Source organism: Alligator mississippiensis, chromosome 15 (assembly GCF_030867095.1).
Source record: "Alligator mississippiensis isolate rAllMis1 chromosome 15, rAllMis1, whole genome shotgun sequence".
NCBI classification, from domain to species: Eukaryota; Metazoa; Chordata; order Crocodylia; family Alligatoridae; genus Alligator; species Alligator mississippiensis.
The window spans coordinates 12,121,940-12,140,504 of NC_081838.1; the positions used below are offsets into that span (position 1 = coordinate 12,121,940).

At 52.2% G+C, this 18,565-nt stretch overlaps 1 protein-coding gene across 1 annotated transcript; it reads left to right on the forward strand.

Moving 5' to 3' along the window:
* Positions 1–1,681: 1,681 nt before the first annotated feature.
* Positions 1,682–10,645, forward strand: LOC132245591 (interferon-inducible GTPase 5-like). Its single transcript, XM_059718231.1, has 2 exons — positions 1,682–1,954; positions 7,797–10,645. Exon 2 carries the CDS (start codon positions 7,830–7,832, stop codon positions 9,042–9,044), a length of 1,215 nt encoding a protein of 404 aa, XP_059574214.1. The 5' UTR covers positions 1,682–1,954; positions 7,797–7,829; the 3' UTR covers positions 9,045–10,645.
* The last annotated feature ends 7,920 nt before the right edge of the window (positions 10,646–18,565 follow it).

An 18,565-nucleotide genomic window follows, 5' to 3' on the forward strand; every position in this document is an offset into this window, starting at 1 on the left:
GTCCTTGGGGCAGTCACCTCAGCCCTCCCTGTCTCAGTTTCCCCACCTGTATGTAGTGGCACACCGCTCCCATGCACACTTGCCTTGTGGGTGCAGTAAGGTGTTTCTTGGCTGGCATTTGCACAGGACTTTGGACAAGCAGAAGGGTCTCTGAGTTGTCAGCAGCCTCCCTTGTGATGTCCCTAAGAGCGCGCTGGGACCCTGAATGGTGAAGCAAGCCTAGGTCTTTGCATGTGCAAGGGCTCCTCAGTGGGTGTGGGGCCGGGCAGGGTGGCTGTGGGTGGGAGCTGGGAGCAAGAAGGGGCCTTGGCTCTGCAGTTGGACATCACACTGTCAAGTGGCGATGGGACAGGCAGGAAGAGGAGTGAGAAACAACAGCACAGAGCATATGGGGAGAGCAATGACACATGCAGTGGCTTCTCTGTGGAGTCCAGCTGCTTTCCCCAAATCTCAGGCCTTCCTGGGACCTGCCCCTCCTTCTCCACTCCTGTCCGTCCTGCTGCAGGGGCAGGTGGGGGGCAGGGTGACAGCGGTGGTGGCTTCTGTGCACCACTGGGGGCTGCCTCCCACTGCAGGGGAGCAGAGGGATGTCGGGGTGGGGAGAGCTGGCGGGTTTAGGGGAGCCAAGGGACAGCTACCCCTGCCCACGGCGCAGAGCAGAGCTTGCAGCACTAGCTTGCCTAACAGCACTGTGGTGCACGGGTGGGGCTGGGGAGTTCGGCCACCAGGTTCCCCTTTTGCACCCTCTTTTCCGCACCCTATGCTGTTTTGAATAAATAAGACCTATTCTGTATTCTAACATGCACTACCACTTTGCCTTACATTGAAGACACATATAACCTGCTTTAATTAAGGCTGCCATTTTAAAGCTCCTTAAAATCACCCAGTGTAATTTAAGTGACCCGTTTAGACTGCTTTCAAATGGCAAAAATTCAATCTGTGGTCGATCCATTAGTGAGAACCGCCACTGCTATATCGTCATGATAAACAGGAATAATGATTGCTGAATTCAATGGGAAAACTCAAGGGGTTATTTAAACATATGGGAAAATCTAACAAATTGGAAACCCAGACTGAGTCATGACAAAAGTGAAATAAAAAGCAAAGGACGTCACTAGGCTGTGGCATTGGGTTTGGTGAGAAAGCTGCAGGGTTGGCCCTACCCCCACCCCAGATTACTTTGATGGGTTCACCCACCCAGAACACCTCACCACTCCTGCGGGCTCCTCGGACAAAGGTTGCGCAGAGCGGTGCCCAACCTGAACCTGGGTTTTCCACTGTCAACCTGGCACGTGCCACCTACTTTGCCCGGTCTGTGGGCCCAGCTTCGGGTCGGGCAGGGGCCTGCCCAGGCCTCGTCAGGAGAGTGCCCGGGGTGGGGACATGGTTTTGGGGGGACCCGAAAAGGATTTTGTCTGTTAACCCCGGTCCAAACTCAGCTCTTATTCAGGACTCGGTGCTTGGCACTGGTGGCACGTTGTACTCACTGCTCCTGTCTGACAAAAATGTGTCTCTTCAGCCCCTCCCAGCCATTGCCCGGCCTTCAGTTGTGGAGCCGGGAGTAAACAGCTCCTTGTTCCCGGCCCCACGTTTAAAGATTCATTAACATCATCCGGATAGGGCCCTGCTCACCCGGGCTGCGTGTGTGCGGGCTGGCCCCGGGCGGTTCGGGTTGGGGGATTTGTCACACTGAAAAAGAAACTGAAACAAAGAACAAGGCGCGTCTCCGCTTTGTCCGGGGCTGAGGGGAAGTGGTTTCAGTTTGAGGCGCTTTCGGTTTCCCTCGCTCCTTATATCTTGGGGCGCGTCCGCCTGCGCCCCGGCCTCTCCCAGCGCGCGGGGCTGAGCCGCGGACACCCGGGCCAGAGCCGAGCCGAGCCGAGCCGAGCCGGGTTGTGCCGAGCCGAGCCGAGCCCCGTCGGTGCCTGCGGGCGGAGCGGAGCGGAGCGGGCAGGTGAGCGGGCGCGGGGCCCGGGCGGAGCTGCCCGGAGCGGGGCGGCCTGTCCCGGTGCCGGGGGCGCCCGGCCGGAGGCGAGCGGCGCGGGGGCCAGTCCCGCAGGTCCGAGTCCGGGTCCGGGAGCCCGCGGGAGCGGCCGGGCCGGGGAGCGAGGAGCTGCCGGAGCCCCGGGGCTGTCCCGGGCCGGCCGCGCCCCCCCGGCCCCGGGTCCGGCTGCAGCAGCCCGGGGTCCCCGCGGCCCCGCCGCAGCAGGCAGCCCGGGCCGGGCCGGGCCGGGCGGTGGCTCCAGCGCCGCCGCCGAGGCAGCTCCGGGGCCGCGTCTGCCGGCGCTTCTCCGCCTCCCGGCCGGTGCCAGCCCCGCTTCTCGCCGCCGGCGGGGCAGGGAGTCCCGGGCCGGCCCTGCCCGCCGCCCTGCAGCGCCGAGGCGCGGGCGGCACCGAGCCTCCGCCGGCACAGCTCCCGCACTGCTGCAGCTTTCCCCGGGCGGCAGCGCACGCGGGTGAGGCGGGGGACGGGGGACGTGGAAAGGGCTGGTGCTGCCTGGTGCGGAGCTCAGGGCAGGGCTGTTTGGGCAGGCCTGGTGCTGCCTCCGGCAGGGCGTGGACGAGCCGTGAGCTCCGCACGCCTCTCCCGGCCCCGCTGCCCCGGGCTGTAGGACCCTCCGTGACTAAGTGACGGCTAAGGGGTGCTGGGTCGAGGCAGGGGACCAGAGCAGTCGGAGCCGGTGCAGCGGCTCGCCCAAGGCTTCCTCTGCCTCGCTGCTGCCATGGGCGCGCTCTGCCACGGCTGTCCGCGCTGCTCTGTGCGAGGGGCAGAGGGGCCGTACTGCTCCGCTGCTGCTCCCCGCTCGGGATCCCTGCTCAGCCTCTGCTTGCCCTTGCCCTTGCTGGGGGCTGCTCAGCTGTTCCAGACCCAGTGGCGATGCGTAGGAGTCGCGGGGGGGGGGGGAGTGTGCACCCCCCGAGAGCGCTGGTGCACCCCGTGTCAGGCCGCACTCCTTGTTTAAGCAAGAGGCCGGGGGTCAGGCAGGAGCGCCCGTGCACCTCCCTGCGAGTGCCGGCTGGGGATCAGCAAAAGCATCTGCACCACTTCCAGAAGTGGCTGCAGGAGTTCTGGAAGTGTTGCGGCTGCTGTTTGGTGAGTGAGATCAGCCATGAGGAGCCCCCAACTTTGACCCAAATTTCCTGTTCATCTGTCCCTCTATGAACTTCATACTGGTAGAAGGCAGGGCCGGTTCATACAAATCTGCCCCACCCCAGGCCTCTTGTTCTCAAAGTGTTAAAAGCAGTTAAAATGTGTGATTATCAATCACAACAAGCTGAAAAGAGTTGTTCCCTTACTTGCCCCATGTGTACCAATGAGGATATACAGATAAAAGATGCAATACCCCATAATCTGACCTTGCATAGTAATGGGAGCATAGAAATAAACACCACTGGGCACATTTACTGTGGAACTAATTAGCTCTGCAGTAAATGTCTCGACATCTACGTGTGCACCCGCACAAGGGTGCAGGAAACTGAAAACTCCACGGCAGGATAGTACGTGTAGTTACAAGCACTGCCCTGCCGCAGAGCCTTCTCGTGAGCAGCGGCAGCACACATGTTCAAGCAGCACACGTGAGAGCCAAAAACTCTGGAGCAATAAATAGTGTAGTTTATAGTTGTGCACTTATTGCACGTGTAGATGTGTCCACTGAGAGGTTGTCACAGGTAGAGGAGCAGCAGGGCTACATCAGTGTGTCCCCAAGGCCACCCCTGCCTGCTGTGGGGTTGGTAAACCTGGCTGCCTTCAGGTGGGGCTGGGCCAGGTGTGGCCTTTGGCTCTGCTCTGTCCTCGCTGGTTCTGAAGATCTCAGCCAGAAGAACAGATTTAGAAAAGGGAGGCCCGTTGCACTTGCCCTTCCTCCCTCTACTTCTTCTGTACCCTCCCTGGAACCAAAGCAAAGAGAAATAAAGCAAAGAACAAAGGAAAGACAAAAGCCGGGGGAGAGAGAGGCAGGCTGCATCCTCCTCCTCTGTGTCGTCATTTATGAAAAGGGAGCATGTTTTGGACCTCACCTCCCGAACGCTTGAACCACGACATGAAGGCTCTTTCTTCACCCCTTGGGGAGTAGGACCCTCTGACCCCAAGATGTTTCAAGGGCCTTCTCACCATTGTTCAGGGAAAGGCAGGAGTGGGCTGTGGGTGTCGTGCAGTCTGCTCTGAATCATTTGAGAGAGAAGTTTGAATTATAATCTAGGTCCAGATTGGAGCTCCTCCATTTCAGAAGGGTTAGCATCAGGGCAGCAGGTGCAAACCTGACTAATACAGACATGAGGGAATTCCACCAGACCTAACACAGCTCTTTCTCTCTGCTCCATTAACATACAAAGGCCAAATTGTGATTCCCCCCCCCCCCCGCACTCCCCCCCAAAAAGGCACCCATGGAGGAATCCCAGGATGTCACAGACCTGGGATTAGTGCAACAGCAAAGGGGGCCAGAGTGCTCTGGCAACTTGCACTATTCCTCCATCCTCTCTGTCCAGCATTGTAAACTGTAGCAGGAGACTTGGTGCTCCTGCTACGTTAAGTCAGAGAAGCAGGTGTGGCCAGAGACAATCAGGGGCCACATAACCAGGGAGCAGGCAGGGCTGAGACTCCAGGGAGCTCCTCTCCCCAGCAGTCAGACCCTGGAGGCTGCCGAAGGAGCACCATCTCCGCAGGAGGGCTGCAGCTTCTGACTGCCAGCATGGAGAATACAGCCTGAAGCAGCCTGGCTCTTGTGGTACCAGGCAGAGGACCTCCCCGGAGGGGAAGAGCTACCTGAGGGGCCCTGAACCAGAGCGCGGCAGTGAGAGCGCAGAGTGGAGGCTGCTTCCAGAGCCTGGGCTCTGCTGAGTGCAGGGAGAAGTTTTCTTCTGAAAGCTGTAGCAGGCTTTCCCTTGTATAGTATTTCTTTGCCCAGGAGGGAAGATATGTTTTGTAGCCAGAGGGCTGACTAATTGGTTAAATTATACTGGTGTTTGGATTGGGATTGGGAGGGGTGGTCTTTGGAGGTCCCATTGGTACCCCAGGGCATGTGGTCCCCTTGAGTGCTGTTGGAGAGCTGGCTCAAGGCAGAGTGAGTGCAGAGCCTGGAGTAGGGCTGAGCATGTGGCCTCAAAGCCCAGAGCAGTGCAGAGGAGCCCGGTGCTCGAGAGGGGCAGCAAACAGGGGCCAAGGGCCTGGCACTCAAGAGGGCAAGACTAATGCCGGTGTCTTGAAGTCAGGTCCAATACAGTGGGCCAGGGCTAGAAGGTGAGGTGGGGGCTGAGAAGGCTGAAGCCCCAAAGAGAGCGATGGTACAATGACATCTGCAAGGCATGGGAAAGGGCATAGGGATGGATGGAGCCACATAATTAGCCCCTAAGGTTTGTAGGTCCCCTGGGGCGCTTCCAGGATCTTACTGCTGGGGAGAGGAGCTCTCTGGAGTTTAAGCTCAGTCTGCGCTCTGGTCATGGGGCCCCTGATTGCCTCCGGCCACACCTGCTGCCTGCTTCTTGGCCGTTTAAAGTAGCAGGAACACCAAGCCTCCTGCTACACCTTACAATACCTCCCAACCCACAGCCCCCCGCCCCCCAACACTCCTGATCTGAAGCCCCTGCCCCCCAAGCCCTTCCAGTGCCCCTCACTCGCAACCTGCAGCCCCCCTGCTCCCCCAGCCCTGCCGGTGACCTTCTTCTGATCTTCAAACATTGCCCCATGCCCTGCCCTGCCTGCTCCCCCAATGCTTCTGCTCCCCATACAGTGCCTGCAGCCCCAGAGCCTATCCACTTCACACTTCTCACCGCCCCCCCAAACTATCCCCCCATAGGCTTTCTGTGATGAAGTTTCCCATCAGTGACAACTCGGACCCCACTCATGACTATGGCATGGATCAGAGGGTCACTCTGGTCTCTGCCCAGGCACATGGCAGGTCCAGTTCTGAGCACACCCCAGGGCAGAGCTACACAATCACTACACATTCACTGCTGCTATGTGATATAGTGAGCATATGCTCTGTGCCCCTGACTAGAGTGGGGCCAGAGCCTGGACTGATGGTAAGCAGTGAGTGGTGGGGCAGGGGCAGCAGGGGAAAGGCAGAGGGGTACAGGCACTGGGTGGGGTGAGGAGGGTAGGCGGCAGGGAGACAAGGTGCAGGAGTCAGGCAGCACGATTTCCCAATTTTTTGCTTCCCACAGACACTTCTCCCCCACCACTGCTTTCTGTTGGAGTGTTGAAGGGATCAAATTCAAGATGACCCTGCATTCATTAGAGTTAATACACAGAAAGTCTAATAAGTTTATAATTTCTCTATGTGTAGCATCTAATTACTGGGGGGGGGGGGGGGGTGTTCACCATGAATTCAGATGCTGTCTTGGACACAGGTAAATATGATATTACAAAAGCAAATATCACACATTTCATTACGTTGTTGATCTTTTTTCCCTAATTTTAGGGAGGCAGAAATATTTTGAAGGCTATTTTATTTCAAGTTTTTGTTTTAAAAGTATTTAGACAATGCATGATTTATTACTTACTGTAGCAGACCCTGGTCCCATAGGTGTCTGTGACACCACCTGGTAGCCAAAAGAGTCCTGGCCACCCCGGCTCCTCGAGGTCCTCTCCCTTTTCCACCTCACTTGCCACACCTTGATGGATCTTAGTGCCCTTGCGGTGGCTGCCACAGGGTCCCAGAGTGAGACTCAGTCCCTAAGCTGACTTGTGCTTCCACATTCCCAGCTGGCACCAGTCTTGCTCTCAGGCACTAAATCACCTTGGGAATATTAATCATGGCCTCCAACCTCCCTCATAGCCATGCCCAGGCCTCATGGAGGTCACTCAGTATCAATTCAGAGGAGACCCCCTGACTCCCACCCAGTGCAGCACTTGGCTTCTTAGGCCTCAAAGGTTTGTCTGTGCTTCAGCCTCTCTTACATAGAGAATCATAGAGAAGTTGGGCTGAAAGGGACCTCCAGAGGTCACATTGACTCCAACCCATTGCCTGAGGCAGGATCACCCCTACTGAGATGATCCTGCACAAAACAATTGCCTGACCTCTTCATAAAAAAATGGCAGTCAGTCTCATCCTGAGCAGGGGATCAAGACCTTCTAGACAGGACCCTCCAGCTTTGGTCCCAGCAGGAGCACTGGTACAGCCCTACTGCAATCCCCAGCCTGGGCATCCAGTACCCCTGAGGGAGGCTAAAAAACATCTTGCTGTATATAGAAGGGGCAGGGCAGGAATTTCCCCCTTGCCCCATGTGGCAAACAGCAAAGACCAAAAGCCTGATACGTCCCCATAGTCGAATGCAGGCATCGCTATGCCTAGATCATCCCCCACCAGTGGCTGTCCAACCTCTCCTTGGATATCTCCAGAGATGGAGAGTCCACATCTTCCCTGGGCATCTCTTCCATTGTCTCCCTGTTCTGACAGGGAAGAAGTTTTTCTGGATATCTAATCTAAATTTCCTTTGTTGCATCTTCAAGCCATTGGTTCCCATTCTCTCTGCAGGATGAGGGAAACGGTGCTTTCCCTCTTCTGTATGGCAGCCCTTCAAGGATTCGAAAACTGCTATCATGTCCCCTCTTAAGTGCCTTTCCCCACCAAGTTAAACTTGCTGGTTCACCTTGCTAGTTAAGCATATAGAAAAATAAGGTGGTCCCAGAGAGGAAATTCACTGTCTGCTACATTTAATTGAAACCTCGTTTAGCTGCAGGTGATGTTATTAAATCTAACCTCTTCCCCAAAGAAATCAGACTGGCACATGAACGGTTGTCCTGAAGTGTGAGTAAGTCATGTGAATTTTTTTTTCCTTCTCTTTTCTGTGACTCGTAGCACAGACCAACACAACCACTCACCCGGGCCATCATGGCTGCAGAAGACATGCCTGCAGATGAGGAAGAATTCAGGAAGTTTTCCCAGGATGAGATGGAAGAAATGAAAACAACATTTGAAGCAGGAAACCTTGAAGCTGTAGCAAAGAAATTGCAAGAGAAGCTGGAGATGTTAGATAAGATTCAACTTCACATTGCCGTCACTGGGGAGACAGGGTCTGGAAAATCAACCTTTGTCAATGCCATCCGGGGCCTTGGGGATGAAGATGAAGGTGCTGCTAAGACTGGGGAAGTGGAAACAACAATGCAGCCAGAGCCTTATCCACACCCCACCCTCCCGAATGTTACACTCTGGGACCTGCCGGGTATTGGAACACCCAGATTCAAAGCAGATGAATATCTTAAGCAGGTGAGTTTCCAAAAATATGACTTCTTCATCATCCTCACTGCCAATCGGTTCACTACCCACCACACCCAGCTTGCCCAGGAAATTCAGAAAATGAAAAAGAGGTTTTACTACGTGCGCTCCAAAGTGGATGCTGATTTGTATGCAGCTCAGAAGCGCAGACCCAGCACCTACAATGAGGAGGGAATCCTGCAGAAGATCCGCAATGACTGCATCGAGAACCTAGAGAGAGAGGCAGGTGAGCCTTCTCCACGGGTTTTCCTGATCTCCAGCTGGGATCTCACCAGGTACGATTTTCCTCTGCTGCAGCAGACACTAGAGGATGATCTGGATGTTGAGAAGAGACATGCCTTTATCCTTGTCCTGCCCAACATCTCAGCACAGATCCTGGAAAAGAAGAAAGCTGCATTTAAGAGGGAAATATGGAAGTTGGCCCTGCTGTCAGGGGCTATTTCTGCTGTTCCTGTCCCAGGTCTCTCTATTATTGCTGACATAGCCATACTGGAGGTAAACATGAGACGTTACTGCCAGGCTTTTGGCTTGGATGATGCTGCCCTCTGCAGACTTGCTCAGCGTGTTGGCAAGCCTGTTGCAGAGCTGAAGTCAGTGATAAAAGCAGTTCCAACAGCCAGCTCGATAAACAAAGAGTTTGTAATCAGGATGCTGGCAAGGTCTGCATGTCTTGGAGTGATGATAGTTGAAGAGCTTTTGGATTTAGTTCCTATTGCTGGACCTCTATTATCTGGAGGGGTGTCATTTGGCAGCACGTTCTACATGCTGAAACGCTTTCTGAATGATGCTGCAGAGGATGCCCACAGAGTTCTCCGAAAAGCTCTTTCCTGAACCACAAGTCCAAAGAGCAGGAATGAAAGGCCCAGAATAACCACCGAAAAGCAATGACTCAAAACAGCTCAGCTGTGTCCAAACCTTCCAAGTGACTGAACAAAATGAAAACCAGGAAAAACATTAGAAAGCAAAACTTAGAAGGAAGAAGAGAAGGGGAGAGAGATCCAATAATGTGTTTTTTTCCTTTGATCAAGGACACATCCCTAAAGTTAAAAAAAGGAAAGAGGGCCAGGTCTGAAACCGCATATTAAATGTCCGATGCGGTGGAGGGAGAAATAGGAAAATGCTGATCCTTCTCCAATGTAGCGGTTAGTGCAGCAGCCTGAATGCAGTCAGTGTACTCCCATCAGCCAGCAACACCTGCAAGAGCTATCATCTGTTTCCATTGAGCTTCATTTTTCCTTGCCTTTAGCTGCATCCCTGTGGCATTTACAAATATGAAAAAGCACAGCTTGAAGATGGATCTGATGAGATAAAGATGAAAACAACCCTACACCCTGTTCCCTCAATGACAGGCAGTGAGGAGCTCGGGCCAGCAAGGAGAAATAGTCTTTGCCTGCCACTCATGCATGCCTTAAAGGAGGCAGGCCATCATGCCCCAAACTCACCCCTTATCTTATCTAGTGGGAAAGCCACATGCAATTTTATCCCAGCCATGTAAAAATGAATTTAAAAAACAGAGGGGTCATTTGCGGTACTGTTGCCAACCCTCAAGGATTGCCCACAAGTCTCCAGGAATGAGATCGATCTCTCCAGGGGACTGCTGAGAGTCACCCAGGAGATAAATGATAGGGCATTCATTAAAATAAATATTAAACTTTGAATCTGATGTATACAGGAGGCCAGTGGGTTTGTAAAATGTAATAGTTACGTGCACTTCCCTTCCTGACATGAAGCCATCTATATCATTACATCATGTGATGAACCCTCAGAAACCAAACAGAACCCCTTCTTCTAAAACGGCAATACAGAACAAACCTACTGCTTCGTGTCTTTCCCCAGTGTCTTTTCAAGATGATTCAGTTAATGAGTGACATTGAACTAAAGGTAACCCCAGTAAAATGCCAGGGAACATCCAGAGCAGTAAAACAACAGAACCATAAATAAAGAAAAGAATGTGGTGACCATTAAGACTCATTAGTGTGGAAACAGGAAAATAACAGGAGAATATTCCAAATGTGTAAGAGTGTGCTATTATAAACTTTGGATCTAGAAGGCAAAATATTATACAACAAGCTTGGCTAGCATTAGTAATGTTGACATCAAGGGTTAAAGTGCCTCAGCAAGTGAGTTCGCTGTTTGCCATTCACACCATCTGCATGGACTTCTGAGGGAAGATCCAGCCTTCGGACTTGGAGCAGCGCAACCCAGAAGCTCACCCAGTGCGGCCGACCGAGGGGAGTGACTCCTAAGCAACAGCTCTAGACAGACTGTGACAGAGCGAGGATTCACGTTAACGTGATCAGTTTTGATTAACTGCCTGCTTATACTCTTGCAAACCCAGTAAAGTTGACTACTTGTATACTGGCAAACCCAGATGATTAATTGCTTTGTATTTAGTGGATATTTTTGTAGTCAATAAAGCTTCTGACTGGTTATCAGCTGAGTACCATGGGTTAATCACATTGTTCTCTTTGCCCACAGTGAAGTATGGTTTGAGTTTAAGCCCAACAGTGCACACACATGTGATTGGCTTAGCTGCACACAGCTGTCTAGCTGGGTCTCCTCTACCCTCCAGTCTTCCCCATCCCCACATGCAACATGCTCTGAAAACTTGGTTCCCACTCCAGCACTCCTGCTATCGTCACAGGCTTCACATCAGGATAAAAGTATCTTCTGGCACAAGGCAAACAAGGTTCTTTGGGTACATCTGATATCTTTTACTAGACCAACTCAAATCATTGGGAAATTTCTTTTTTGCAAGCTTTCAGGTACAGGTGCTCTTCATCAGGCTGAGGAAGCATCTGCACTTGGTCTGTGCTCTTCCTGGATGGAATAAAGCAGTCAGAGGCTGGTGCACATGTGAGAAAGACAGTCAGTGAAAATGTAAAGTGAGGTAGTCAATGGGTGAGAGATGGAGATGTGGGGTGGAGGGGGGGGAGGAATGTAGCTAGTAAATAGTAGAAAGGTATCTGAGGAGTTAGATAGTAGGCAGGTTATAATGCATCATAAATCCAATGTCTATATTGAGTCCATGATTTTTGTATCCAGTAGGTTGGTGAAGTGAAGTTTGTAGGCTGGGCTGTGAAAGGTGTTTTGTAAATTCTTTAAGGATTAGACCTGAGAGACTGGAGAGAAAGTGGTTGTCTTGTGAGCAATGTGCCCCCACAGATCATTGGGTGTTCTTGTCTTTGATACATTTCCAGTGTGCATTCATTCTGGTGAGCAGTTGTTTGGTTTCTCCTACATACTTTCCATCAGGGCATTTGGGATGAGATATATTCCACTTCTGGAGGTGCAGGTGTAGGATCCAGGAATGGTGCTGGTTCTGTTGTGGGGTGTAGTAATTGTGGGGGTGGTGGAGATGTGTTGGCAGGCTTTACATTACTTATCATGGCATGGTCTGGATTGATTCGGTGTCCTCTGGGCTGTAGGAAGTTTGCTTCTGGCGATGAGGTTGGCAAGATTCGGTGCTTGTTTAAAGGCTAGGATGGGTGGTTCTGGGAAGATCTCTTTAAGAATTGGGTCTTCTTCTAGTACGGCTTACAACTGTTTGAGGATTTTCTGTATAGGTTCCAGGGAGGGCCTCTCTGTATGATCATCACTTAAGCCTCTGCAAGAAGGAGTAGTAAACAGCCTGTAGCAAGAGCATAGGCGATGCATAGTGGGGCACAGGGGGCATGTGCCCCCTGAGATTGGCTGCCGGCTTCTATGGACAGTTGTCGCCCCTACCCCGATGCTGACATGGTCACCGGCAGCTGTGGGCGGTCCTGGCTTGCCTCTTGCCACTGCTGTGCCCCGGCACCAGCCTCAGGAAGCACACATCATTCATGAGCAAGAGGCACTCTCTGGAATAGCCCAGGGCAGCCCTTGGGGCAGGATGGGCTTGTAGTTAGGGTTTGGGGCAGGGAGTCGGAGGAGCATGCTCAGCTCCTAGGTCCCCCTGAGATTTTAGGGAAATTCTGGACTATCTGTGTGATGAAATGGGGGTAGAGAGCCTGCAGGCTGTGAGCTTGCTGGAATCTTTCTCTCTGGGTCTGTGCAGCACCCGGCACAAGGAGGCCTGAGCTGTATTAGTGCCTCCAGCTTTGACTATAATGCCATTAATAATAATGCCTCAAGGGCACAGGGCCTTTTCAGATACCACACTGGGCTTAAACAAGGGAGCAGGCATCAGTACCTTGCCCTGTACAAGTGTCTTTACACTTACCATGGTCTTTGGGCACCTGTGTGTGCACAGCTGGATAGCTCACAGCCCCCTGGTATAGTTCATGTTATCTCTGAAAAGTTGCAGACTTTCCCAAGCAACCTCTTTCTCCTGGTTCTGCAGGTCCAGCAGCTCCATGCAAGGGAGAGGCACCAGCTGCCTCTGGGGATGTGCTTTCAGGGTCACCCTTGGCCAGGGCCCTCCATATGCGCTAGGCCTGGCTGTGGTGGACCCAAGACTGGATCCTGCTGCTGGACTACCCAGTCACTGTGGCAGAGGAGTGGCTGGCAGACTAGTAGGCCTGGCAAACTGAGGACATCATGAAGAAGCAGGAGAGCATCATGTGCGAGCTGGAGAGGAACCAGGAAAGGGCCTGGGAGGGCCGGGCATTCTGGGAGAGGCTCCTAGTCCTCAAGAAGAGGCACATCACCCTGCTCAGGAGGATGCTGGAGCCCCAGGAGCAGCCGGCTGCTGTGGAGGCCATGGAGGAGGACCGCCAGGTGCTGGAAACCATCCTGGCCCTGGCAGTCTACATCATGTTGCCCTCTGCCCAGCCCCTGGCCCTGGTCCAGCTTGCACCTTGGGAGCCCACCTGCTGCCCAGCATTAAGTCCCCAGTGGGCCTGGCAGAGCATCCTGCCCCAGCACCTGCCCAATGTCCCCCACCAGCCTGGCCTCCTGCCTGGGCTCCCTGCCTCCCCTTGCCCAGGCTTCATGAAGCCCATGAACAGGAGCTGCCTGCAACAGGGCCAGAACTGCAGGCTGGCCCTGCTGGCCTTGGGCCATGCTGCAGGAGGGAGAGATAGCCTCCCTCGCCCCCGGGCATGCCCCCCACCCACCAGCCTGTCTGTGCTGTCTGCATCCATGGGGGTCTGTCCAGAGGCCAGACTACCGGGTGCCTGTCCCTGGGATCCACACAGTAGGTGCCTCCACCCCACTGTCCCCCACCCTGGGAGTGCACCAAAGCACAATGTAAATAGTTTTCATGGGGAAAACAGTGCTTTCTTGGTGGTGGGTGGGGTAGTTGGTGGTGGGATCTGTGTTTATGGAGGGAGGGTGGGAAGGAGTCTGAACTTATGGAGGGAAATAAAGTGTTTTGCACAAAACTGTCCACAGTGAGCATGGTGCTGTGGTGTGCGGTGTGCCTGGGGTCTGTGACCAGCTAGCCAGGGGCCTACAGTGTGGGGGTGCAAGAGCAGGTGGTCCACCAGCTCCTCTTGCACATGGTGCCCTGCATCCACTGCCAGGTGTGTGGCTCGCCCAGGGCCTCGGTTGGGGGTGCTCCAACACTGTTGCTGCTGCTGGCATCTGGCACTCCCGCTGCCAGGTGTATCCCGCCTCCTGCACCTCCTTCACCCACTAGAGAGCATAAATAGTTTGAAAGCTTCTTTGAGGACAGTCTACTTAGGCCTATAGAGTTGGCCTTTCTGGTCCCTCTGCAGCACCTGGCCCCAGGGATCAGATCTCATGGTGTCGACCTTTTCCTGAGCACTTGCGTTGTCATTTTGATTAAAGAACATTTACTTCCCAAAGCCTGCTGCACGTTATCCTGCTGCTCTCAGAAGCCCTTACCTGTAGAAATCTGTGCTGTGAGATGCAAAACATTCACCACCATGGCTTTAAATACTCATCATCTTGGAAGCAAGGAGGCAGCAACTTTCACACTCTTGATGTGATTTTGACTCCAGCTACAGGGAAGCAAGGAACACTGTCTAGTGACTTGGCCTCTAAAAATTCACCAACCAGGGATATGTCAGCACTAGCAAAAACCATGCGGGTCTCTCTCCCCTCAGAGCAGATAGTTCCACTGGATGTAGCAAAATAGGGAAAGTCAACAGTGCGGGCAAGCATTGTCATAACCCTCCTGTCCAGGTCTGAACTAAGAGATGAGCTCCCTTACTGCTTCCCATATTGTTCCAGTGTTCAAGTGTTATGGATTGCCCTGTGCACACGTGTGCCTGTGCCAAACACGCTGAGATCCAGAAGAGTAACACAGCCAGGCCAGCCTCGGAGCTGCCCCACACCTCCTCTCTGACATCAGGCTCTACTGCAGCCCTCTCCCTCATCAGGCTCTACTGCAACCTGCTCATGAGCTTCAACATCCATTCGGGCTCTCATCTTGTTCCCCAGGCTCAGTAGAATGTTTTCATACACCTCAGCATCCCAAACACCTGCCATACCCATTCACCAGCCCAGGCATGGATTGGCCATAATGTCCTCTCCTGGCAGCAATTCCCTACCTCATACCTGGGAACAGTGGCGTGACACAGGATCCCAGAATATCCAGGCAAGGAAAAGACTCCACCAGCCCTGCCCACACACTATGTCCAGCCTTGGCCATTTTCAAAGGGCTCAGGCTAAGCTGCAGAAGTGCTGCCAAGCAGAAGGCCCAAACCCTGTTTCTGAGTAACTGCAGTGTGAACCTTTGCAGATGTGACAACTCACTTGGTCAGCAAATAAGGGAAACCATCAAACACAATTAAACAAATCGCAAAGCCTAAAAGGAGATAAGGGAAGACCATACATTAAATAATCCATATACTCTACAGCATAAGTTTATCTTAAAGTAGTAGTAGTGATTGACGTAACCAAATATGTTAGATATTCTTTTGCTATAATAGATATATTTTTACAATGCTTAAATAATTTGTAAAAACAAAAAAGCCTGTCCAGAGAAGACCGTAAAATAAAAAACAGAAACAATATTCCACAATGGGCAAGGAAAGGAGATAAGAAACCCTCTCTCTTTCCCAAGGATATAAATCCCAACTAATTGACACCTTCCAAGTCCACAAAAGATCTGGTTCAGTTCAGTTCCAAAAGTGTCGGTGAAGAAAAGACATTTAAATAAAAGCAAGCAGAGGTCATTTATCAGCTCAGAAAAACCTAACTTAGTTCAGGAGCCATTGTACTAACAGAATGGGTGACCTGTTCCAACAATAACCTGTTGGCACTGCATTTATGACCCAGTCCTGATACCTTCATCCGAGCAGACCCAAACCATTTGACTGACCACAACTTCTTCCATTCAATAATAGGCTAATTTTATTGATACACAGTGATAGAAGAAAAGATTAATACAAGCAAGAAACCAAAATAACTGCCCCCCCCCCCCCCTCCATTCAACTTATCTAGCAATGCCAGGGTTCTCAAAGAGGGATGGTAAGTCTGGCCAGTACACGAGCACCACCCTGTGGTTCTGTGCTTGAACGTCAATCAGGGCTAGTAGTAGAGATGATATCTTTCATTAGACCAACAAGATTTTTGCAAAAAAAAATCTTTAATTGCAAGCTTTCGGGCACAAACACCCTTCATCAGGCATTGGGGAAAAGATTGTAAAAGTTCTCCTGGGTAGAAATGAAAGGTCATATTTCAGAGGATTTCACAGAGGAGTCAATAGATGGAAAATTCCTCTTTGCTGGTAAGGAGTCTCTCACCGCTTGTGAGGGGCTGTGATGATGCAAAGTACCTTGAAACAGAGGTAATGAAGGTCAGCAGTCTTGGAGGTCAAGGGTGGATGCCCCTCTTCCCCTGCCCCCGCCGCCCACAGTGGGGTGGGAGAGACAGGCTGGCAGCATACCCTCTGGCCATGGTGGCCTCAGGATCCCCCCGTCCTTCTCCGAAAACCCTAATTATGTATTCTTTTCCTCCTTGTGTCTCACCATTTCTAGGTACCATTTATTGATATCCTTGTGCTCATCATATTGTGCATGTTCTGTCCTGTCAGCATATCCCTTTGTTTCTCAAACATATCACATGCCATCACCCTAATTTGGTCTTTCACTGGTGTCTTAATTTGGGCATCCCTGGCCTCCTAATTTGGTCCATCCACCAAAGGCGGAAATCCCAGGGGCGTTGCAGCTGGTCACTGACCTGCTGCTACCTCATCTCGTTCTGGAATCCTGTTTGCATGTTTTCGATTTCCTGGGATGTGTGTCTGCTCACCTGCTAGCTTCAGACACAGTGTCTGCTAAAAGGCTGAGAGCATGAAACTTTGTCACAAACAGACTTGTACAAATGAATTAATTGTTTCCATTCCCCTGAGCCATTCTTCTAATGCAGCATCTACTCTACCTATAAGACAATTCCTTAAAGCAAATCCTTAAATATCTTTTTCTAGCCATCAGACCCCGGAGGTGCAAGGCCCCTCACTCCATTCCTTCCCCATCCAGAGACAGCCACCCTACGCCCTGCGGCAGGTTAGAGCTGGCACCCCTAGAAGGAATAGCTCCCTAGTCCATTTTCTTGCTCTGAATGAGCCTGTGCCTCTACCCCAGGATCAAATTAGAACTAGTGCTCCAAGAGCAGAAAGACCCCATTTCCCACCCTTGTGCCAGCCAATGCCCCATACTCTTTGTTGGTGTATTGCCAGGGGTGTGGATCAGTGTGTGCGTATGTGGGGTCACTTATTGGTACGTTGCAAGACCGTGTCGATCACTGTATTCTGGGGGGCGGAGGGTGGCATGTAACAGGGAGCCCCTATCCCCTGCTACTCGAAGAGAGAGAGAAACAGCTGCCTGGGACCAGCTGGTAGGATGAGGCAAGCTCCCAAATAGTCAGCTGGCCACTGGGACTATGCGCATGGTGCAGGCTGCGAGAGCAGCAGGCCTACTAACAAGTAAGGGGAAATCCCTGAGGCTTGTTAGAGAAGAAGCCATCAAAACTACACGGCTTCAGAGCAGCGAGCCTGCAGATGAGGCAATGGGCCTGGTTCGTGGAAAGAGGGAGATCAGGTGACTGGAAGGGGACGTAGCTAGGGCAACATAATAGAGCTGTGCAAAACGGCAGCACTCCACTTCAACCAGTGTTTCGACGTTTCAACAGAACGGCATTTTGTTTCAAATTTTGTTTCAATTCGAAACAGCTGTGCTCTTTCGTTCTGTCAAAACAGGGTCGAAACAGCGAAACTGTTTCAATGTTTCAGCCATAGGCAATAACAGGGAAGGACAAAACTGCCTATAACTGTGTTATTTCTGGCTTGATTTGAATTCAGCTTGCAGGAATGGTAGCCCCTTCTGAGGGCATCAAGCCTGCCAAGCTTCAAAGAGATATGTGCAGAGGGTTCGGAGACACTGCACCCCAAATTTTGAAAGCAAAACTCATGTCACGTGTATGTGTTAAGCCACAGTGGGGTCAAAACTGCCAGCATGCTAGCCCCTGCTGAGGCCACAAACCTTGCCAGGTTTCAAAGAGATAGGGACAGGGGTTTGGGAGAAACGGCACCTCAAGCTGCTGAGAAGCAAAACTCGTGACATGGGTGACACTGTGTGTTAAGGCGCAACAGGGTGAAAGCTGCAGGCCTGCTAGTCCCTGCTGCAGCCCCTCAGAAGGGGCTACCATTCCTGCAGTTTTGACCCCGCTGTGGCTTAACACATACGCGTGACACAAGTTTTGCTTTCAAAACTTTGGGGTGCAGTTTCCCTGAACCCCCTGCGCCTGTTTCCTTGAAACTTGACAGGCTTGATGCCCTCAGAAGGGGACACCATTCCTGCAAGCTTAATATAGATGAAGACAGAAATAACAAAGTTATAGGCAGTTTTGTCCTTCCCCATTATAGCCTATGGCCGAAACGTCGAAACAGTTTCAGCATTTCAACCCTGTGGGACAAGCATTGGTGGTTAATGATAGAATTGTTGAATTCCCAATAATGCAGGCCTGGTTATTCTTGCCATGACACAGAGCCTCTGCCATTTTATACTTCATCTGGTTGCGGCAGGGGCATTGGCACCAGAGCCATCGATCTCCAGGCTGCCACGCTACCTCCACCACCAAATGGAACTGCTTGTGTGCCTCTGATTTGTAGAGATATAGGTGGGGGAAGACCACAAAAGGCTGCATCACCAACATGCACACCTACCTGCTTTAGGCTTATCAGACAACCCTAATACAGGAGCCACACACATGCTGTACTGTTCCCAGTCTGGCTGTACCAGAGGTGCATGGGGCAGTTTCACTTGTCCCCAGGGGCAGCGCCCACTTAAAGAGCCCTGAGGCAGCACAACAGCAAGTCAAAAGACCCCAGCAAGGTGTTCATCTAACCTCCTCTTAAAGACCCCCAGGGTAGGAGCCAGCACCACTTCTCTTGGAAGTTGGTTCCAGGTCCTAGCTGCCCTGACAGTGAAGTAGTGCCTCCTGATGTCTAGTCTGAATCT

Excerpts from the sequence above, each read along its gene's own strand:
- LOC132245591 (XM_059718231.1), top strand. The coding sequence starts at position 7,830 with ATGGCTGCAGAAGACATGCCTGCAGATGAGGAAGAATTCAGGAAGTTT.